Source organism: Nannobrachium achirus, assembly GCF_963921795.1.
Source record: "Nannobrachium achirus genome assembly, chromosome: 23".
In the NCBI taxonomy this organism is placed as follows: domain Eukaryota; kingdom Metazoa; phylum Chordata; class Actinopteri; order Myctophiformes; family Myctophidae; genus Nannobrachium; species Nannobrachium achirus.
In genome coordinates, this window is record NC_137830.1 from 28,691,918 (window position 1) to 28,711,399 (window position 19,482).

A 19,482-nucleotide genomic window follows, 5' to 3' on the forward strand; every position below is an offset into this window, starting at 1 on the left:
GTCTGCGTCGTCTCCACAGGGATGTTGTTGCTGGTTCGTCTGTCATCCACTCTACTACTGCAATTTCTCTCCTCCAACTCCCTCTTCAGGAAATCTTGGAGGGCAAACTCCTCATCCCAATCCAAATCTTCTTCAGGCTGGGGGGAAGCAGACAGAGTGAGAGAGAGAGAGAGAAAGCAAGAGAGAATGATGGGGTTTGAGAAAATAAACTCTTGTTATCTGAGCCGAGATGGATTGAACTGAGAATTCCTCTGAGTAACTCAAAACCACTTCACCAACCCAAGGTTTTAACCCATAGTTGGCAGAAATGTTTGATATTTCTGTTTACCGTTAAAATTGAACAGGATGCACAAATTAATAAGTTGAACTTGACGTTTATAAAAGTTGTAATTCTTCTCAGAAGGTGTTGGTCTGTTAAGTCTATCACACAGGAATACAACGTAGTAAATATTATTATATATTATGCCATTGAGATCCTGTCTTTACTAGATGACACTTACTGGGCCTGAGGAGGCTATCGCAAAAATAAACAGATATTTGAACATGAATACCATGCCATAGTCCGCCACCATAAACAAATATTTCTCATATAATATATTAACGTGTCATTATTATTCATAACCTCATCCCAATGATTACTTTTTAAAATAGGTTATATATTTTAACAAAATTGCCATTAATTGTTACCCATTTATTCCAACCGAACCAATAACCATGCGTTCCCCATATGCAAATTGGGCCATCTTTGCCATAGCAAGCAGGCAGTTGCCAAGGAGTTGCTACTGTATGAACGCTCCATTTTCCTATTCATTAAAATTGTGGAACAAATGAGAATGAAGGGTGTATTTTGATGGAAATGGTGTGTGAGTAAGTGCATATACACACACAAAAACACACTGGTGGGTAGGTGCAGTTTCTCTGCGAGTTTCAACTATGTGTTTTTGTGGCGCCGCCAACGCGCTGTCACCCATCTACCAGCCTCTCCATCTGTCTGAAATGTGCTCCGATGTTGCTGCTGCAAACATTTTCGGTCTCAATCGCAGAAATGGAATGGCAGCTACAGTCGAGCATTATTTCGCAATTTATTGCAGGTTCATTTGAGTGTTGTCACTGCAAGGTGTCAAAGTCACGCTGTAGAGTAGCTTCTCAGCATCCATCAATCAATGTTCAAAAAGATAACTCTAGAATTTGAGCAAGCGAATACTTTACATCCAGAAACTATCCCTAAATTAAATCTATTTTTCTGCAAGCCACCATTATTGACTATAGGTGTTAAGGTTCCAGACTGAACCAATTCTTCAAATCTTCACTCAGAGGAATTTGGAGAACCCTGATCCACACCTCTCACCCATGTTTCCTTTCCTTTCTCTACCAGTCCATCTCTCCATCAACTCATTTATCCCTCTACTCTCCCTCCATCCATCCACCCCTCTGACCTGCTGCTGGAGGTCTGGTGTCTGGCAGGATGCCTCTCTGCTGTCCTGAGGAGACTTGAGCTCCTCCAGTTCTTCAGACAGCTGACGTTTCTGATTCTCCTGCTCCTGCACCCTGTGCGCACGCACACGCACACACACACAAACACACACACATTTGAGAAAAACAAAAACATATATAAATGATGTTTCCCCATCCAATTCATTAAAGGTTTACACAAATCCACAAAGTCCTAAATCACAAAAGTCAATCAACTCTGGACAAACAATCATACAAGAAGTGCCAGATGATAAACAAGCATACATGCGCGCACATGCATGCACACACACACAGGCACTTTCCATATTATTGGTCTTACTGTACTGTACCCAATTCGCAGGCCCATGCAGTGTCCCATTCCGTTTCCCAGGGTGACCAATGCCAGTCCTCTCACTGACCCCTTGAATGTCCTTCTTCTCCCAGATTCAACCAAAGTCCTTAGTCAGACTGTGACTTCCAAAGCCTAACACTAGTCCTTTGCCTAGGTCTACGTTTAGACCACGGTCCAGAGCAAGTATTCTTCCTAGACTGAAACCTGGTCGATTTTACACGTTTTCTTTTTTTTTTTGCTGTATTGCTATATTATATTATTGATGGAATAATTGTTTGGAAAATTTGATTTTGGCAAGTTTCTAAGTTCTGGATGATGAGCCCGAGGTTATTTGTAGGTCTAGACCGGAGGTTAGACAGAGCCAGTTTTATCATTCTAGTTCCTAGGATGGAAGTGAACTCCAGCCAGGCATCCATCCATCCCAACCACCTCCTCCTGTCTGGTCTGATGCAGCAGCTGCACTACCTTCTCTTATACAGTATTTATATGGAGAGGAAAGCCACCTCCTGGAACAACAGATTAAGGTCCAGATTTGGCCCAGAACCAAACCCAGCGAGGCAGATCCAGAAAGGTCAGTGGGGTCAGGATGATGGACAGACCTTCCTCGGACCCACCCCTAGCAACCAGCCAGTTGAGACACAACAAAGGAGGAGGAGGGTGTCAACGTGAGGTCCAGGGTGCCTTGGTGACGAATTATAGAATCGTCTATTGTAGTTGGGGCGGGGGGGGGGGCTCATAAATTAGTCTATAATGAATTTAAACTCCACTGCGTTTTGTTCGAGATGTGTTACAGATGCCTGTTCTTAGAGTATAGTTGTCATCAAATGGTTCTCTCCCCTCACAGGCACAAACTCAATATTGCTGTTCTGTGATATTATCACACCCTACTGCATGACATTCATGTCCTGAGTCTATAAATGTACAAATGGAACAAGTGTACAAATGCGACCGAATGCATGGTCTACATTTCTCAATGGACAATTAGGGAGTACACCTCCAACCATTGCAAATGTGAGTTACATTGCATTAATGTACTCCACCGTACAGATGAGTTAAAACAATGTTTTATTCATTCAAATACGTTTAGATTGTAGGCTAGCTTTAAATTACAACAGTCAACAGTGTGCATGTGTCTCTGCGTTTGTGCAAGTAAAATCCAAAGAGCCACTCACCTGACTGACAGGTGGAGGATGTCAGTTCGAGATCGCCTCATGTTGCCCGCCATCTTAATCAGTTCCTTCTCCAGTGAGTCTGTGTACTGGGCCAGCTGGTCCAGGCCGAGGGCCCAGTCGGCTCTCCTTTTGTCCAGCTCAGACTGCACCGTCTGTGGGTTAAAACAAGTCTTGGAGAGTCAAGAGTGTGTCTCTTCCAATCAATGGCCTCGGGCAGAAAACACGCAGCCAGAGTTTCTGGAGTCCACTTGTGCTTTTAAAACCTGACACCTTGAATGATACGAAGTCCCTGGGATTGACCCGGCAGGGGGAATGAAACAATGCCTGGACAACAACGTCCGGAGTGAGGCACCAACAGTTCTGCTCCGCTAATGATCAGTCTCTCATTTGGAGTGTTTACTGCTGTATGGAAGTACGTGGCTAATGAATGCAACGTGGTAACAATGCAGGAGAGAGAGATGTGGGAGGGGAGGGAGGGAGGTAGAGAGAGCGAGAGAGAGAGAGAGAGAGGGATATTTACAGAACGTGAGAGAGGGAGGAGGGGAGGGGCTGTGTGTCATGCTACAACACACCAACTAAACAGTGCTGCTTGGAAGGGGCCGGCTGAATAGTTATATAATGGATTGAGTGAGATCTCTGGAGAGGACAGAGAGATGGGAAGGGTGGGAGAAAAAGAAAGACACAGAGAGAGAGAGAGAGAGAGAGAGAGAGAGAAACGAATGTCACGGTGAGAGGCAGGATTGTAGGACCCAGTAGCAGAACACACAGGCAGGAGCAGAGCAGGTCAAATGTATAATAATTTATTCTTCAAACTACATGGAACATAACAACAGGACTAGAACATAACAACACCCATAACAACATCTACGATCTAGCAAGGGACACATTGAACTGAGCGGTTTAAATAGACAGACTAACAGGACACAGGTGAGCAACAAGGACAATTAACACATGATTGGCTAGGACTGAACAGGACACAGGTGAACTATAATTATAATGACATACTGGTGGGACAAGACAGATTGCAACACAGGCTAGACACAGGGAAATGAGAAGTCAAGATATAATAACCATGTGTGTGTTCATGCATATTGATGCATGGCAGAGTCATGTAGTGGTGGTCCCCTTCCTGCCCATGCCAAGCATGTCCACTAAAATGCATTAAAAAAGGTAAATGCATGCATACAGGATGTGCACGTGCTATGTAACCAAGCATACTAACCTGCAGATTGTCATCAGTGCTGGTCTCTCGAGGCGTGGGGTCCTCTACCAGGCTCCTGACTGTAGACAAGAGACGTACAACCTCCTCTCTGAACTCTCTTTTCTGAAAACCAAGAGAGACATCAGAAATGTGATTATGTGAGACATTGAAGAAAAAAGTCCTTTGCACACCTACAGAGGGACAGATGTATCGGAATAATTAACTATGAATAGATGAGTCCCGCAACACGGTCTTCACTTACAACGCATTTATTGGTTCAACGTTTCTGTCATTCTGACCTTCATCAACCGGATTACGGTCTGAGTGACCGAAACGTGTACCAATAAAAGTGCTGTAAGTGAACAGTGAAGACAGTGTGCGGGACTCTCCCATTGTTCTACTATTATGAGACATAATTAGCTTGGCAGTACAGGAAAAAAAACACCACAGGGGCCAGGAAAGCACATTAACACAGCGTTGGCGTGGAGTGCAACCCGGGGGTTAACACTAAGGTCTCAGGTCATGTTCTACTTGCCCAAAGGTCATGCCCACTTGACCTAAAAGTAAATAGTCCATTATGAAAAGATAGGTAAATATGTGCTTGTAGAACTAATGAATCAATGTTAAATCCAATCGATAACTGCTGAATGGCGACAGTCACATTCAAAAACCAGGATGAGTGCAACTGCCAATTGTAAAAAAGTAGCAGTTATTCATAATTATTACCCGTGTCCATATAAGCCATAATGACCGCGCAGCAAGACCTTATCGCATACATAGCCTATATTTAACGAAGACGGTCACTTGCCCGCCAGGCAACCTGAAAGCAAACTCCACTTGCCCGAACATTTATTTGAGACGGGCAGTCGGACATCCAAACAGACTGAAGTGTGAATGAGTTTTACGACCAGTTCAGTGACTACAGATACATTCTCGATTCAATGCCACACTCAATAGATTTTCAAGTGGGCGTGAACACACGCACACATACAGACACAAACATGCACAGCGGCTTTGGGACATGTCACCCTTGGCTTCATGACAAGGAAGTGAACTTTGGAAGTTTCTGTAATGTCCATAAATCAGTTGTGAGAAGCCTGCAGATTACAGGAATGCCCAAGCTAAGAGCCAAGGCCTTGCCAAAATTCTGTTCAGTATCTGTGACAATTATGGAGGAGGCGATGCTTCCTGTACCCGTGATCTGTATCCTGAAATATGTTTTTGCGTAATACGCTTCCAAAGTTTGTGAATCTACTATTGTTGGTGTTCAAGAATTTTGTACTAAATGTGAAAGCAAGTAAAGATGTTAAAATGTGTGTTTGTCTGTGTGTGTGCGCTGCTGTAAGTACTACGGCTTCTTTGATGTAGCTAACAGTTACCAGTTTGTCCAGAAGGCCCCTGAACTCCATGGCCATGTGTTCAGGGTTGGGGCCCTGCAGCAACAGCAGCACCTCCCTGTCCAGGGTCTCATCAAGCTGGGAAGGAAAGCACGGCACAGAGGGCACAGGTTCCACTCCCTGGAACAATGTCATAGACCACAGAATGACTGACATGCAATAAAAAAAAACATAGAGCAATCCCTAACCAAAGCAACCAAAATGCAAAAACAAGTTTGTAGTTGTGTCAAGGAAGGATAGGATTAATGTTTCAGACAGGTTTATAGAATCACTGATCTGGCACAAGGCAATCAAATGTACAAACATGGTTTACAGGTGTAAAGACGGTAACAGGTCAGGTGGTCACTAAGGACATCTGAGCACTTTTTTTTATTTTGTCCAAAATGTTAAAACATAATATTTGAAAAACGGTCTTGAGTAAAAGAAAAGTATACATGATCATTACATGCTTTAACATTTGACAATAAAGGTCTAATGTTTCTACAAAACCATCCACCAAATCATTTTGGGCATAAACAAGAAGTTGAAGGATGAAATTAAGTCGGATAATGATGTACCGTGCATGTTCACATCATATATACTTTACATTATTTAACATCTTTTCAAATATATATATTTTTGTATTGTATTTTTTTACATTTTGATCAAAAAAACTACTGTAGATGTCCCTAGTACCCACCTAGTGCCCATCTGATCTGTATCCATTAAGAAGTGTGTGAAATTCTTTGGCACCCATTTGTGGAATTTAATTGATGACCACATACATACGTACGTACGGACAACAAATGTGTCGATTGTATTCATAGAGGTTTACATAACACAACATGACTAAAGGTTGGTGATGTGGTGCTTACTTAGTGCGTAGTGTTTTGATGTAGTGCAGCCAGTATGTATCCAGGCAGTTGGAAAGAGTGGGTGCAAAAGGTGCACGATAAGTAGGCGCTAAAAGGGGGATGAGAGCTAAAGGCGGAGGTGTCATGAAGTGTAGCTGAATACACATAGGAAGAGGAACAGCAGAGAGAGAGAAAGGATACAGATGGTTCTAAATTGACCACTTATTTGTACCACCCCCATAAGCATTTAGCCAAAATATGTTGCTACTAGTACCAGTAAGAGTAAGAATCCCTTATCGGGAGATAAGCGACCGTCGCGTCGCATACACAAACTTTAGAAGGCAATCGTAGCCAATCAGGAGGGAATATGGGAAATACGACAGATCCATGTTGATGACATGACTTTAGAGATACTGTTGTTTCGTTTTGCATGATTTTAGGCCAAAATCTGTAGGAGCAGTGTCCAAAAATGTGTTTTGCAAAAATCGGCCAGATGGTGGCGGTGAATTAGTGTGAAAAGTTTTAGAGACAGTGAGAGTGAGTGACTGAGTGAGCCAGTCAAATGGAAAACGTTGAGTTAGACAGACAGACAGACAGACAGACAGACAGACAGACAGACAGACAGACAGACAGACAGACAGAATAGAATGAGTGTGAGAATATAAAATGGAGTGGAGAAGTGCTGACCTCCAGTGGTAACTGTGCCAGAGTCAGTTCTGTCTGCAGGGATCCTGAACTGGTTTGGTTCAACCTGTAGGCAGCCGACAGTGTCAGACCAGCCCTGTAGGAGACAAGAGGACGGGAACACAGGACATGGGAACGGAGAGTTTGCTCACAAAAGCTGCTTGGTTGGTAAAATAATAGCAAAATAGTGGTTATTATAATGAATAAACAACAGCACAACAAAGTAGGATGAGTCGCTTTTAAGGTCTTACTCACCCGGACATGTCCGGATGCATCATCTGGATCTGGTTCTCCAGTTTATTCTTGTTGGCTCGCAGCAGCTGCAGTAAACCACAGCACAACCAATCAAAAGTTAGACAGATTCCCACCCATGGATTACATACAGACTTTCAGTTATTGCTGGTATTTTAATGGAGATCCCCAATGGATTTTTCTTTTTGGGGGTGGGGTTTTTTCCCCCTCACTTATTTAAAATTGCCAGTTATTATTATTATTATTATTATATGAGAGCTATAAATGACCCAGGGGACATCAGGCTGGTAACTGTGGGAAAAAAAGGAGAGTAGTATACTACATCTAGTAAAAATAAAGTGAAGTTTCACCACTTGACTTCACTGCTTTCTGGCTTTGTAGAGCAGCTTAATTATATTCTATCGTATATTATATTCTAACGATAGTTTTCCTTGCCAAATAGATTTACAATCTCACAATGCAGTATAACTAATATACTGAAGTATAAAATCAGGCTATACAGTACACTGCTACAGAATCACCTCTGTGACGGAGGAGTATTCCTCCACGGCTGCCTTCAGTTCCTCAATCTGTCTGTCTTTCTGTGAAGGAGGAGAACACAAACACCAAAATCATTGAACAGGCTGCAAGTTAACTCATTCATTGCTTTTTCAAAATGGCCTAGTTCCTCACTGCCACGTTCCTAAATTTCTAGTGCGTGGATCAATATATATATTTTTTTAAACAGGAAAACTCAGGAAACTCAGGCCGTGGCAGTCTGGGGGTACTGAAATAACACGGGAAACTCGTGCCTTGGCTATGAATGAGTAATGTACACACATTCACACCAAACTTTAGGTCTGTCTCAAACTGTATGGACGAGTGGTTAGAAATTAAGCATACCTAACAGTACACATACTTTGACTCTTATGAGCACAAATCATTATTCTGATCCAAGACTGGGATAACTGGACATCACAATCACAATGGACAAAGTGTTTAAGAACAGAGGCCATCCTGTCCATACTGCGATATGAATCTGAAACACTGGGTTCACCCTGTACTGCAGTATGACTCTGAAACATTGGGTACATCTTGTGCTGCAGTACGAGTATGAAACACTGGGCTCACATTGTATTCCAGTGTGTGTCTGAAACACTGTGTTCACTTTGTACTGCAGTATGAGTCAGTACAACCTGACCATCTGACCATTCAGGTTCATTAAAAGAAATAATTACAAGGAATATAATAATTACAAATGTATCTGTGATCTACGATGAAGCAACAGTGGGTCCTACTTTAGGTTCAGAACAAAGCTAAGGTGCCAACCTCTAGTAGTATGGTGTCCTTCCCACTTATGAGGGCATCCAAGGAGTGGATCTGAACCTGAGAGCAAAGACAATGTGCAGAGCAGAGTAAGACGAAATTGCAGAAAGCATCAACAGCACTTGCGGGAAGGTACACCTGTGACGTGTCTGGATCGGAATTTACTTGACATACCCTCTACCAGTCAAAAGTTTGGACACAGCTTTCATTCAATGTGTGTGAGAAGCTGTGTCCAAACTTTTGACTGGTAGGGTACTATATTTCATTACAAAAATACAAAGTTCTGTTACAAATGTCTTTATTCTTGTATGTTATGTGTATTCTCTTATACATTTCTTATTTTCGATTGTTTTATTTCACACTTACTATTCTCATGCTAATAAAGTGCATTTGAATTATTGAGAGACAGAGAGAAGCCTCTTTCAGAGTGTGAGAGAGTGAGAGTGAGAGAGAGCCAAAGCAACATGCAGGAGAGGCAGATAGTTTAAGAGGGACAGAGTCAGAGAGATGTCAGGTCACCTGGAGTTCAGTGTTATGGTCACACAGTTCCACTAGCCTCCTCTGAAGCTCGTCCATCTCCACGGTAACCTTGAAGTTCTGGGGAGGGCCAGAAGAGTGTTAAGGCAGCCAATTGCAACATCTCATGCCACAAATACCAGTAGTATAATTTTGTATCCAACTCTTGAACCTCCCCCTGGGAATTAATAAAGTGAATCTAAATGTAATGTAATCTAACTGGAGTCAACTTGCTTAAGCCCTTGCTTAAGGTTTATAGTCGTCTTCATTGTTAATTGTGCCATTTCCTTGATGGTGCCATACCTCTTCCTGAAGTGATGTGATGTTGGCAATAAGACTCTGGTTCTCCTTCTCCTATAGAGCAAAATAAAAAGCAGTGGCAGCCCAGACCTGAATTTGTTGTCATTCATATTGTACTGCAGGGATACTCAAACTTCTGAGCCCGTGGGCAACATTACAAAAATGTCAAGGGGTCACGGGCCAGTTGATAAACTGACATTACTTGATAACTTCTCTCTTTTATTTACTTTATTTGCACATAACGTAAGACAAGTGCAATGTGCATGTTATGGCTTGGAATTCCATTTATATTCTGTCAATGACACAATTTGTAATCAAAGTAATTGGCTACATTTTCTCTCTTTTTAATAATGCTGTGCAATTAGCATATTCCACACAAACACTAAAACTAATGTACATTTGTCTGGGTTGTTGTCTATCTGTCTGCCTGCTATCAAGTGGTCTTTCAATTGCTTCACAATGTTATTTATGACTTGGCCCACATTCAATACAAATGGCTTTTTACAGGAAATAAACTTGTGAAAATAGATAGTTATGGCTAAGGGGAAAAAAATAATCAAACAATCGACTTAAAATAGATTACCGAGACTGTTTGGCGGGCAAGGCAAGGGAAAAGTTCATAAACCTGGCAGCCTGGCCCTTGATACTACGGTAGCCATGTTGCCTGGCCGCGGTCATTGTAGGGGTTTGAACAGTTTGTGGCTGAGGTGGTGGCCAGAACTGTCCCACCAGCAATAATATCTGTCCAGGCAAATTATTTTGTAAATAATTTAAAATATCTGACTGACAGACACAGGCTAATGTCCAAATAGACAATCTACCCGTTGACACATGTCTTCCACAAAGGGGCCGACATTTCTACTGCTGACCTAAGGCTTCCCATTAGGGAGGGAGGGAGATATAGCTCTATGAGCTTCAGGCAATACCTCTTATTAACCAACAGGTGTCCTACCCAAACACAGGGTCTAACTTTCTCAATAGAAAAGTAGGGAGACCACCTCCAACCACAACAGTTTTGTTGTGAAGCCTAGCTAATTGAGTATGTTTGATGTCAGAGATTAAATCTCCCCCACTTGAAGGCCTGATCTGTGTTAGATACTATGGAGCAGAAAAAACACCCGCCAAGATCATTCAGACTGACCATATTCTTGCAGTGCTGAGAGGCACGGGCCCGGCCCTCCTCGGTACTACTCAATGTCAACTTCATCTCCTCCACTTCATCCTTCAACATCTTCTCCTTCAGGGCAAGCTGCTGGCTCCTACAGAGACACACAGCAGCAGAAAGGACAACAGTCAGTGCATACTGCATCTGTGTGATTGTCTATATTGTATTGGTGATTTAATGTTTGGGGGGATGCCATTTTAATGACGTTATGTGCGTTTCAACAGAGTTAGCAGGTCAGACAATGGTCTATTGATATGCACCAGGGCTTGTTCCCATGGTAAATCACATGGTATGACACTACAGCTTTTGTAAATGTTGTCGAGGTGTAAACTTAAGGGTTGTTTTACATCGATGCATGTCTGTGAGCATGCTCCTGCTCAAAAAGATTCGGGAAGGCGTGTACCCGCGTGACATGACCAATACAACACTATCTATAGGTGACTGCACTTTAGATACTTTTCCATGTGTTGAGAGTGGGTCTCGCCGTGTGTCATAGACAGTGTTGATTTTGTCGACTAAAAATGACGATTTTCTTTTGGCGACTACCTTTTATTAATGACGAAATCAGAATAAATCGAAATGACTAAAACCGACTAAATATACTGTATTGACAATTTCGTCAACAAATAAAAACTAGAACTGGGCCCTGGGTACAAGGATTCACAGCGGGCCCCCCATGAATGTTCTTCAAAGGGCCTCCCCCCTGGTTTAACCCATTTACACTGGGAATGCATTATCACGCATTATTTTGTTCTTTAACAATTGAAAAATTCACGAATTTTCAAAAATACCAGATTGTGAGCTTGTATAGGCCTATCTGCTATTTTTCAATAGCTAAAGTATAAAAATAATTAAGGCCCCTCCACCTTGGGCCCTAGTAACGCAGTCCCACGACCCCCCCCCCCCTTGTGACGCCCCTGCACACTGGCCATACATTCGGGCCTGGTTGTGGAGCTCCTCGTTCTCCTCAGCCAGCTTCTGGTTGGTCTCCTCTGTGCTCTCCACGACCAGCTTCAGCCGCTTCACCTCGTCCTGGAGCCTGGTGTTGTTCATCTGGAGGTCGGCCACGCAGTACATCAGGTCTGACGTCTCACTGTGTGTGTGTAGAGGGGAGTATGCATACGCAGAGACACACTAATGTTGTGTAGGCCTGTCACAATAATTACATAACAGTCTAATTGCAATTATTTGAGGTAATCGCAATTATTTTTGCATAATCATTTCCACGTTGAGAAATGTTCGTATAGTTTCAAACACTTTCAAAAAGTAGTGGCAATAGTAGATCTACAAGCTCACAACGCATCGCATCGCGATGCGTTGTGAGCTAAACCAGACATTTATATTCATATGCTCCAGTGTTCAGCAACAAAAAACACAATTAAATCGTGAATCGCAATTATTTGTGTGACAATTAATCGCCATGAAAAAAGTCAACATCGTGACATCCCTACTCATGTGAATACAGGCACAAGTTGACATCTACACGCTTACTACACCTGCGCTGGGAACATGTAGACAAGAGTAAAGAGCATTGGGCTGGGCATACAGTATACTGTAGTGTACATAGTTGGGATAGAAATGTACAATCAATGGTGTGCGTGCACACAAACACCCACAGTAAAGGGCTTTGCACACAGATGGTCAGACGCGTTTTCTTCGCACTGAAAAAACAGACGATTTCATTTTTCATAGAGAACAATGATTCTCTATGACCTCATGCACACCGGCTCCGAATTTGCCATGCGACAGGTGGCTGCGGCTGTGCGTTTTTTTCCCCCAATCGAAACCAGTTTGATTTGTGCGTCTTGTCGCATGCGGTAAAAACCTTTTAAGACTCATTTTCGGATCCACAGTGTGGATTCCGCACAGCCTTGCACACCAAATCCAATGCATTTTAATCATGCAGCAAACGGAAAAAACGCAACGGTCCTGTGTGCAAAGCCCTTAAGAGTTACTTACAGATCCACTCTGGACGCATCGCCTCCAAATCCCTCTAAACTGCCTGATGTCATGTTAAGGAGCATGGACCGCTTGGCTGCAGTAAACATTTACACACAATCTGGTCATCTACATATGCATGATGAAAGGATAAACTATACAGTATATAATATGTGTGTGTGTGTGTGTGTGTGTGTGTGTGTGTGTGTGTGTGTGTGTGTGTGTGTGTGTGTGTGTGTGTGTGTGTGTGTGTGTGTGTGTGTGTGTCTCACCCGAGATGCCGTCTAGGAATTTGGCTGAATCCTGAGGTAGGTCGTCCGTTGACTCTTCCCTAAAGTCACAACAGAGAGACTGGTTCAGAGTCCTGTCGTTGACCATGTAGAAACACTCAACAGCTGCTTCAGCAAATAGTCCTCGTTCCTGCCGTTGCTAGGCGACCGCTGAAAGGCCGCCTGACGTCGAATGACAATCTGCTAAAGTTTAAATCTTGAACTTTCTTTTTTTGCCACTGACAGTGCTGGGGAACACCTTATACTGTACATCCGTTTGTCCCCTTCTTTGCAAACAAGGATTTAAACACAGCACCGTAATGTGTTTGATATGCAGAAACAAAATGCATTCGAACATACTTTGAAATGGTCCGTTTACAGCCAGTTGAGAGAGAAGCACATTATAAAAGACACACACATCCCAGACCTACTAGGCTGGGTGCTGGATAAAAAACAGTAAATCTGCACACCAACCATTTAATGCTGCTCCCAAATGCAAATTAACTTATGCACATTTTGAGCCACCAGGCTCTTCCTCAGAGTGGCTCTTTGACAGCCAGATTATAACTTGAAAAGTCATGTTATTCAACAACACACTAACTAGGAGCCATGGCTAACAGAAAGCAGTACCCCAGGCTGAATGAATACAACTAGCCTGAGGAATTGATGAAGTGACAAATAACTGCTTCGGAGACTCAACAATGCATGTCTACAGAGTAGACTTACATGTCACACACAGCTGTGAAATGAGAATGCACACAGCTGAAACTATGGCAGAAATGTAATCCGATGCATTATAGACTAGTAATGCAAATAAGTCTTTTTTGTGTTATAAATAAGTGACTTTATTGTGTTATCCTTGCCAAAGAAGCGGTAATGAATTATTACAGTCTCCGCCAGGCCGAGACCCTGTCCGTCTGTCCGTCCATCCGTCCCGTGTCTGTCAGTGTGTGTGTGTCCGTTCGTTTGTCTGTGAGTGAGCAGCTAAGCTCCGGCACGTTGGCCTGATCGACGTGAAACTGTGGACATACACTCGCTTGATGCCAGATCAGAACCTCTGGCCAAATCTCTCACATCAGCCTGTTATACAAATCTTTCACATCAGCCATTATAGCACCACCAGGAGGCCTACTTTTACCCATGTTTTTTCAATAGGTGGGTGGTACCAGGTCATCGTTGTCGATAGTCATGTGCTCAAGACAGATCTGTCCAATGATTTTATATTCCATCTTGAAGAGGGCATCACTGCATGTCTGGCTGACATCTCACAGTGGATGTCATCTCACCACCTCTAGATGAACCGAGACAAGACAACGTTCTCCTCTTCCCAGGTAAGTCCTGCCCCATGCAGGATCTGACTGTTTCCATAGACAACCCCCTTGTGACTTTGGTTCTAACGGCCAAGAATCTTGGTGTTGTCCTGGACAGTCAGCTCTCATTCAAGGCACACATTGCAGCGGTCACTCAATCCTGTAGGTTTACACTCTATAACATTCAAAGGATTAGCAGTGGCTCAGGGGTAGAGAAACCATCGATCCCGGGCTCCCCCAGAGTTGGTGTCGAAGAGTCCTTGAGCAAGACTTTGAACCCCTAGTTGCTCCCGGTGAGCAGGTTGGTGCCTTGCATGGTGTCCTTCACCATCAGTGTGTGAAGGTGTGTGTGAACTGTGAATGGGTGAATGTAATGCACAATCTCTAAAGTGCCTTGGATAAAGGCGCTATATAAATGCACCATTTACCATTTAGACCCTTCCTCACCCAGGAGTCCTCATCCAGTCACCAGTCACATCAAAATGATAGGCTCCTAAACTGTGGAACGAACTCCCCATTGCAGTTAGAACTGCAGACTCACTCAGTTTTAGGGGAGGCTTCTTTTTATTCAGTGGCATCGGATCAATCACTTTCAATCAATATCTCTTTGATAAGTAGTGCACTGGTAGCACTGAATTAGTTAACAAACTGAACACTAGTGTCCCTATCATGGGCATTGTGCATTCCCTTGTTGTTCACAGTTCCAGCAGAAGATGGCACCATTAACAAGCTGCCAATGAAAATAGTGGTTGCGTCTCAGTGCTGGATGTCCAGGTGGATGGGTCCTTGAGGTAAATTATTGTTAATTTACAGTACCTTCAACAAACAGTGAAGTTAGTTTTAAGTTGAATATTCATCAGACATTCAATAAACGGCTTTACCCAGTGTTGGTAGCTTATAACATAACAATTTGGAGCCAGAGGTGGCGGCCATAGCTTGGGGGTAGAGATGCTGTCTGGTAATCAGAAGGTCATCATAGGTGGGGTGTCGTAATGATAATCTCAGGTTAATGTCTTGCTCAGGGACACTTTGAGAAATAGAAAGGGGCCGGGAGGCAAACCAGTGACCTTATGATTACAAAATGGGCTCCCTACCCAACAATGGCAGCTCGCCATCAGGGCCCTGACTCTGGAACAACCTCCAATTGGACCTCAGGTTTGCTAATTCCAAAATCATCTTTAAATCTTTTAAACCCCCAACAGCAGAATTTGAATCTATTCTCACTGATACTGTTGTTGTGTGTTAACATTGTGTCGTTTTTGTTTGCTGTAATAGAGCTACGAAGTATTACGTAATTTACACATCCTACCTGGTTCACGTTTTTTTCCCACCATTCTGAATTCCCATAGACTTTTTCATATCGCGTCATATACGAACTGTGTTCCAAACAAACAAATGATCTCAGCGGTTTGACTCATATGGATATAAAGAATCAACTGATGGTGAGAAAACGCTAATGTTACTGTTGCCGAATTAGTTCCATTTTCGCTAGAAACAGACTGTATCAAATACCATACAGAGCCACCTCCCCGACAATATCGCGGAGACTGTTTGTTTATTTTTGGACCACAATGTTTATATGAGACAATTAAGATGACCCAATGTTATTCTCCAGTAAAAAAAAATCCGTGGAACCGGGGGATGATCGAGTCACGTCATGACTTCGTTACTCTATTGTTTACAATTTATGATTCTGTTTGGTTTTAAGTTGTTATGCACTTTGTAACATTGTTTAAAGAGGTGCGGTTTGATATTTACTTAATCTTAGCGGACGTCTTCTTAGGTTTCGCCAACTTGGGCTTTGCTGCTTTGTTTGCTGAAGCCTTCTTCGCAGCTTTGGGCTTCTTGACCTTCTTGTGACTCTTGGTCCCCTTCTCAGGGCTCTTAGTTGTTGCAGTTTTCCTCATTCTCATGGGATATTTCTTTGTGGCTGCAGGCTTCTTAAGGCAGCTCTTAACCGCACCAACGCCGGCGGCGGAAGAAGGCGAAAAGCGTCTGCTGCCGACAGGGGGTTTCTCTGCAGCCTGCCTGACAAACTGAAACCTGACTTTCTTAGGTGGTTTCTTTTCTTTGGTTGCTTCAGCCTTCACGTTGAGTTTAAAAGATCCAGGAGAACCGGTACTCTTGGTCTGGAACAGGGTTCCGTCTGCGACAAGGCTTTTGATGGCAACATTGAAGCGGCTATTGTCCTTCTTGATGTCGTAGCCATCTGCAGCCAGAGCCTTCTTGAGGGCGACTGGAGAAACACCACGTCTCTCATTGGAGGCAGACACAGCCTTGACAATGAGCTCGCTGATGTTGGGACTGGCGTTCTTGGTTTTGACAGCTTTTTTCTTGGGTGTTTTAGCCAGGGAGACAGCTGGAGCCGGGCTGACTATCTCTAATAATGAACTGTAGAGTCTGAATAGAGACGGACAACTTAGTTTTTTTAGGGTTCATATTTTAGATTGTAACGGTAATTAGAATAAGAAAAGATACGTTCAAATATTTTCATTTACTTCTTTCTATTGTTTTAGCGATTTTAATGACTTTGATCCTGATTGGCTACGATTGCCTTCTAAAGTGAGTGTATGCGACGTGACGGTCGCTTATCTCCCGATTAGGGAGTCTTACTGGTTACTATTTAAAGTAACACTGCTAGGCCCCATACAGTGGGGCATTGGTGATTCAATGTTTGGGGGGTCGCTTATCTAGAGACGTCACGCGCACGTCGCTCAACACCTACTATACAGGTCTATTGATATACTTACAGGCTTGTTTCTTTGTTAAAACACACTGTTGTGACACACTAAAGTGTTGGCGAGGTGTGAACTTGAGGGTTTTTGTAGTTGTGTCTGGGGTCTATTCTTTTTCACGATACCCCAGCAACATGGCAATTGATGTGCGTATTCTATCACCTTTCTACGTTTTGGACAAAAAACATTCATGGGGGGATTCGCATACCCATTGTTGCGGCGGTCGTCGATCCACTCCTTCATGATGGCATGGTATGTGTCAAGGTCGATGGAGACGTCCTTGTGGTCGGGATCGAGCATGTTGTTAAGCTCCTCCAGCCCGCTGTCTTCGGAACTGCGGCATGTGGTGTTACGCAGGTAGTCAACGATGTGGGACACATACACTTTACCTTGTAGGGGAGAGAAACTGGACTATTTCACTTGCTTCCTTGTTGTTTTCATGGCTTTTGTTTTGCTTTCCTTGGATAGGACAGTGGAATAAAATGACAAAATATTCTACACTACGTACAATAACCTTAGGAACAACTCACATCGAGTAGAACGAAATGTTCAAGTTGCATCCATTTTACTTTTCCCAAGTAGGGCATGACATAACAGACTGATGCTTTAGAAAAGCAGGGGTCTTATAGGGACTTCACTTACCCTGACTTCTTAAATATCAACACATAAACACTATGATAAAAATATTAATGGGACTTTCCCTTCACTGAATGCTCCTACTATCAGAAGATATTTGTGTGTGTGTGTGTGTGTGTGTGTGTGTGTGTGTGTGTGTGTGTGTGTGTGTGTGTGTGTGTGTGTGTCACACTCAGGGGTGTCCAACCAAATTCTGGGACCTGGGTACAAGAATTCACAGCGGGCCCCCCATGAATGTTCTTCATAGGGACTACACCTGGTTTAACCCATTTAGACTGGAAATTGCATCATTACGCATTATTTTATGCTTTAACAATTTGAAAAACATATGTTTCTATGTCAGTGGTGCTCAAACCTTTTCATGTGAAGGACCCCCAAAATGATATGTATTTGGCCACAGATCCCCATTTCAAAATCTTTAGTTCCAGGGACCCCCCCCCCGTGACGCACCTGGTTACACTAAAAGTGGTGTGTGTGTGTGTGTGTGTGTGTGTGTGTAGTACCTCTGCGCTGTGTGTCACAGGCATGGAACATAGTGTCGAGTAGATCCTCCTCACAGAGGAGGCTAACTTCAGACATTGTGTCTTTGCTGGTTTCAGACATAGATGCTGCAAGTGCATCGCACACACACACACACACACACACACACACACACACACACACACACACACACACACACACACACACACACACACACACACACACACACACAGAATGGCTAAACAGGCCCAATTGGCTGCCATAATTATTATTGTTGTTGTCATTCGTTGTTATTTTCTACATTCACTAATAGGCCTACCTATTTTTGGGTTAACAGACAACAATTATTGTATTAACACATTTAACAGCTTTATGAGATATTTCCTTCAGGCACTGCTACAAAATAACTCTTGCTGAATGAGTAGCCTAAAATTAAATGCTTCTTTTTTGATTAAACCAACAGTAGCCAATGCCATGATTCTTGGTTTAAAAATGCACGTTATTATACAAAGCTTCAATAGCCCACATCAATATTTACACTAACGGTTCCGTAGCGTCACTGAAAACACACCCTCGGCTCGGGTAATATTGCGATATAGGCTACAACGGTTACAAACAAATGTTTCCAAATATTCGGGGTAAATATTTTTGCGCTAATGTTCCGTGACCGTGTCCCCCCCCCCCGGACATACTTCGAGTCTGCACAGCATGACTGACATGTCGTGTGTAGGAAACGGTTGACTCCGAAAGCTCCAAATTGAACTAAAATGTACAGAAAAACATAACTTTGCAGATATCCGCTGAAAATATTTAGTTCCCCCCATGCCCAAGCACGTATCTGTCTACTTACTAGTACTACTACTCACTCTCAACATGAGTGAACTTGTTATTTTTAACCTGGTCCTCCTCCTGGTAGCGTTGCGTCATCGATCACCAGCAGGCAGCAGAGACGCACTGATGCTACGGGCAGAGCGGTAGCACCGTTTGATCTCCGCGCGACGCAACCTGATCCTGGGCACCTCAATCAGTGGCGTCACTCAGTTCAGAAAAAGCCTGGTAAGGTATGGCAACATGACTGGTGTCCAGTCATGTTGCCATACCTTAGCAACAGGCATGATACATTTATTTTAAGAAGTAAATTCTATTTTTTCCCCCCCAAAAATGTCTATGGTTTCTTGGGCTGGATATGGCAGCCTGGAACAGTTGTTCAAGTGCAGCTAAACTTGACATAATATAGTAAACGTGCCACAATTAACAATAATGAATTGCACCTGTGCAGCTGACCTGCGTTACCTGGGAATATACTAGCCTGGTTATAGTGGTTAATAAACCAGACTGTACAACAACACCACCCCCTGTTGGTAGTGAATTAGTATGAGCAACGCCAGGCTAGGAATATACTATTCAGTCAATAATATAGAGCCTACAATTCTGTCAAGATGGGGAGAATAAAAGTGTGGAGAATATAATTATAATACCTTGTTA

General features: G+C 43.1%; 1 protein-coding gene across 1 annotated transcript in view; it reads right to left on the reverse strand.

Moving 5' to 3' along the window:
- lrmp (lymphoid-restricted membrane protein) overlaps positions 1-19,482 on the reverse strand; it is a gene marked incomplete at its 5' end in the record, with an annotated part of 69,947 nt that overhangs the window by 46,602 nt on the left and 3,863 nt on the right. The window contains 18 exons of the mRNA XM_080754305.1: positions 18-137; positions 1,437-1,548; positions 2,977-3,128; positions 4,199-4,300; positions 5,557-5,694; positions 7,095-7,188; positions 7,347-7,411; positions 7,865-7,924; positions 8,652-8,708; positions 9,168-9,245; positions 9,468-9,518; positions 10,606-10,723; positions 11,564-11,722; positions 12,589-12,664; positions 12,840-12,898; positions 15,905-16,546; positions 17,090-17,270; positions 18,021-18,125. Of these exons, the coding sequence (XP_080610431.1) occupies positions 18-137; positions 1,437-1,548; positions 2,977-3,128; positions 4,199-4,300; positions 5,557-5,694; positions 7,095-7,188; positions 7,347-7,411; positions 7,865-7,924; positions 8,652-8,708; positions 9,168-9,245; positions 9,468-9,518; positions 10,606-10,723; positions 11,564-11,722; positions 12,589-12,664; positions 12,840-12,898; positions 15,905-16,546; positions 17,090-17,270; positions 18,021-18,125 (2,369 nt within the window). The remainder of the gene's footprint in view (positions 1-17; positions 138-1,436; positions 1,549-2,976; positions 3,129-4,198; positions 4,301-5,556; positions 5,695-7,094; positions 7,189-7,346; positions 7,412-7,864; positions 7,925-8,651; positions 8,709-9,167; positions 9,246-9,467; positions 9,519-10,605; positions 10,724-11,563; positions 11,723-12,588; positions 12,665-12,839; positions 12,899-15,904; positions 16,547-17,089; positions 17,271-18,020; positions 18,126-19,482) is intronic.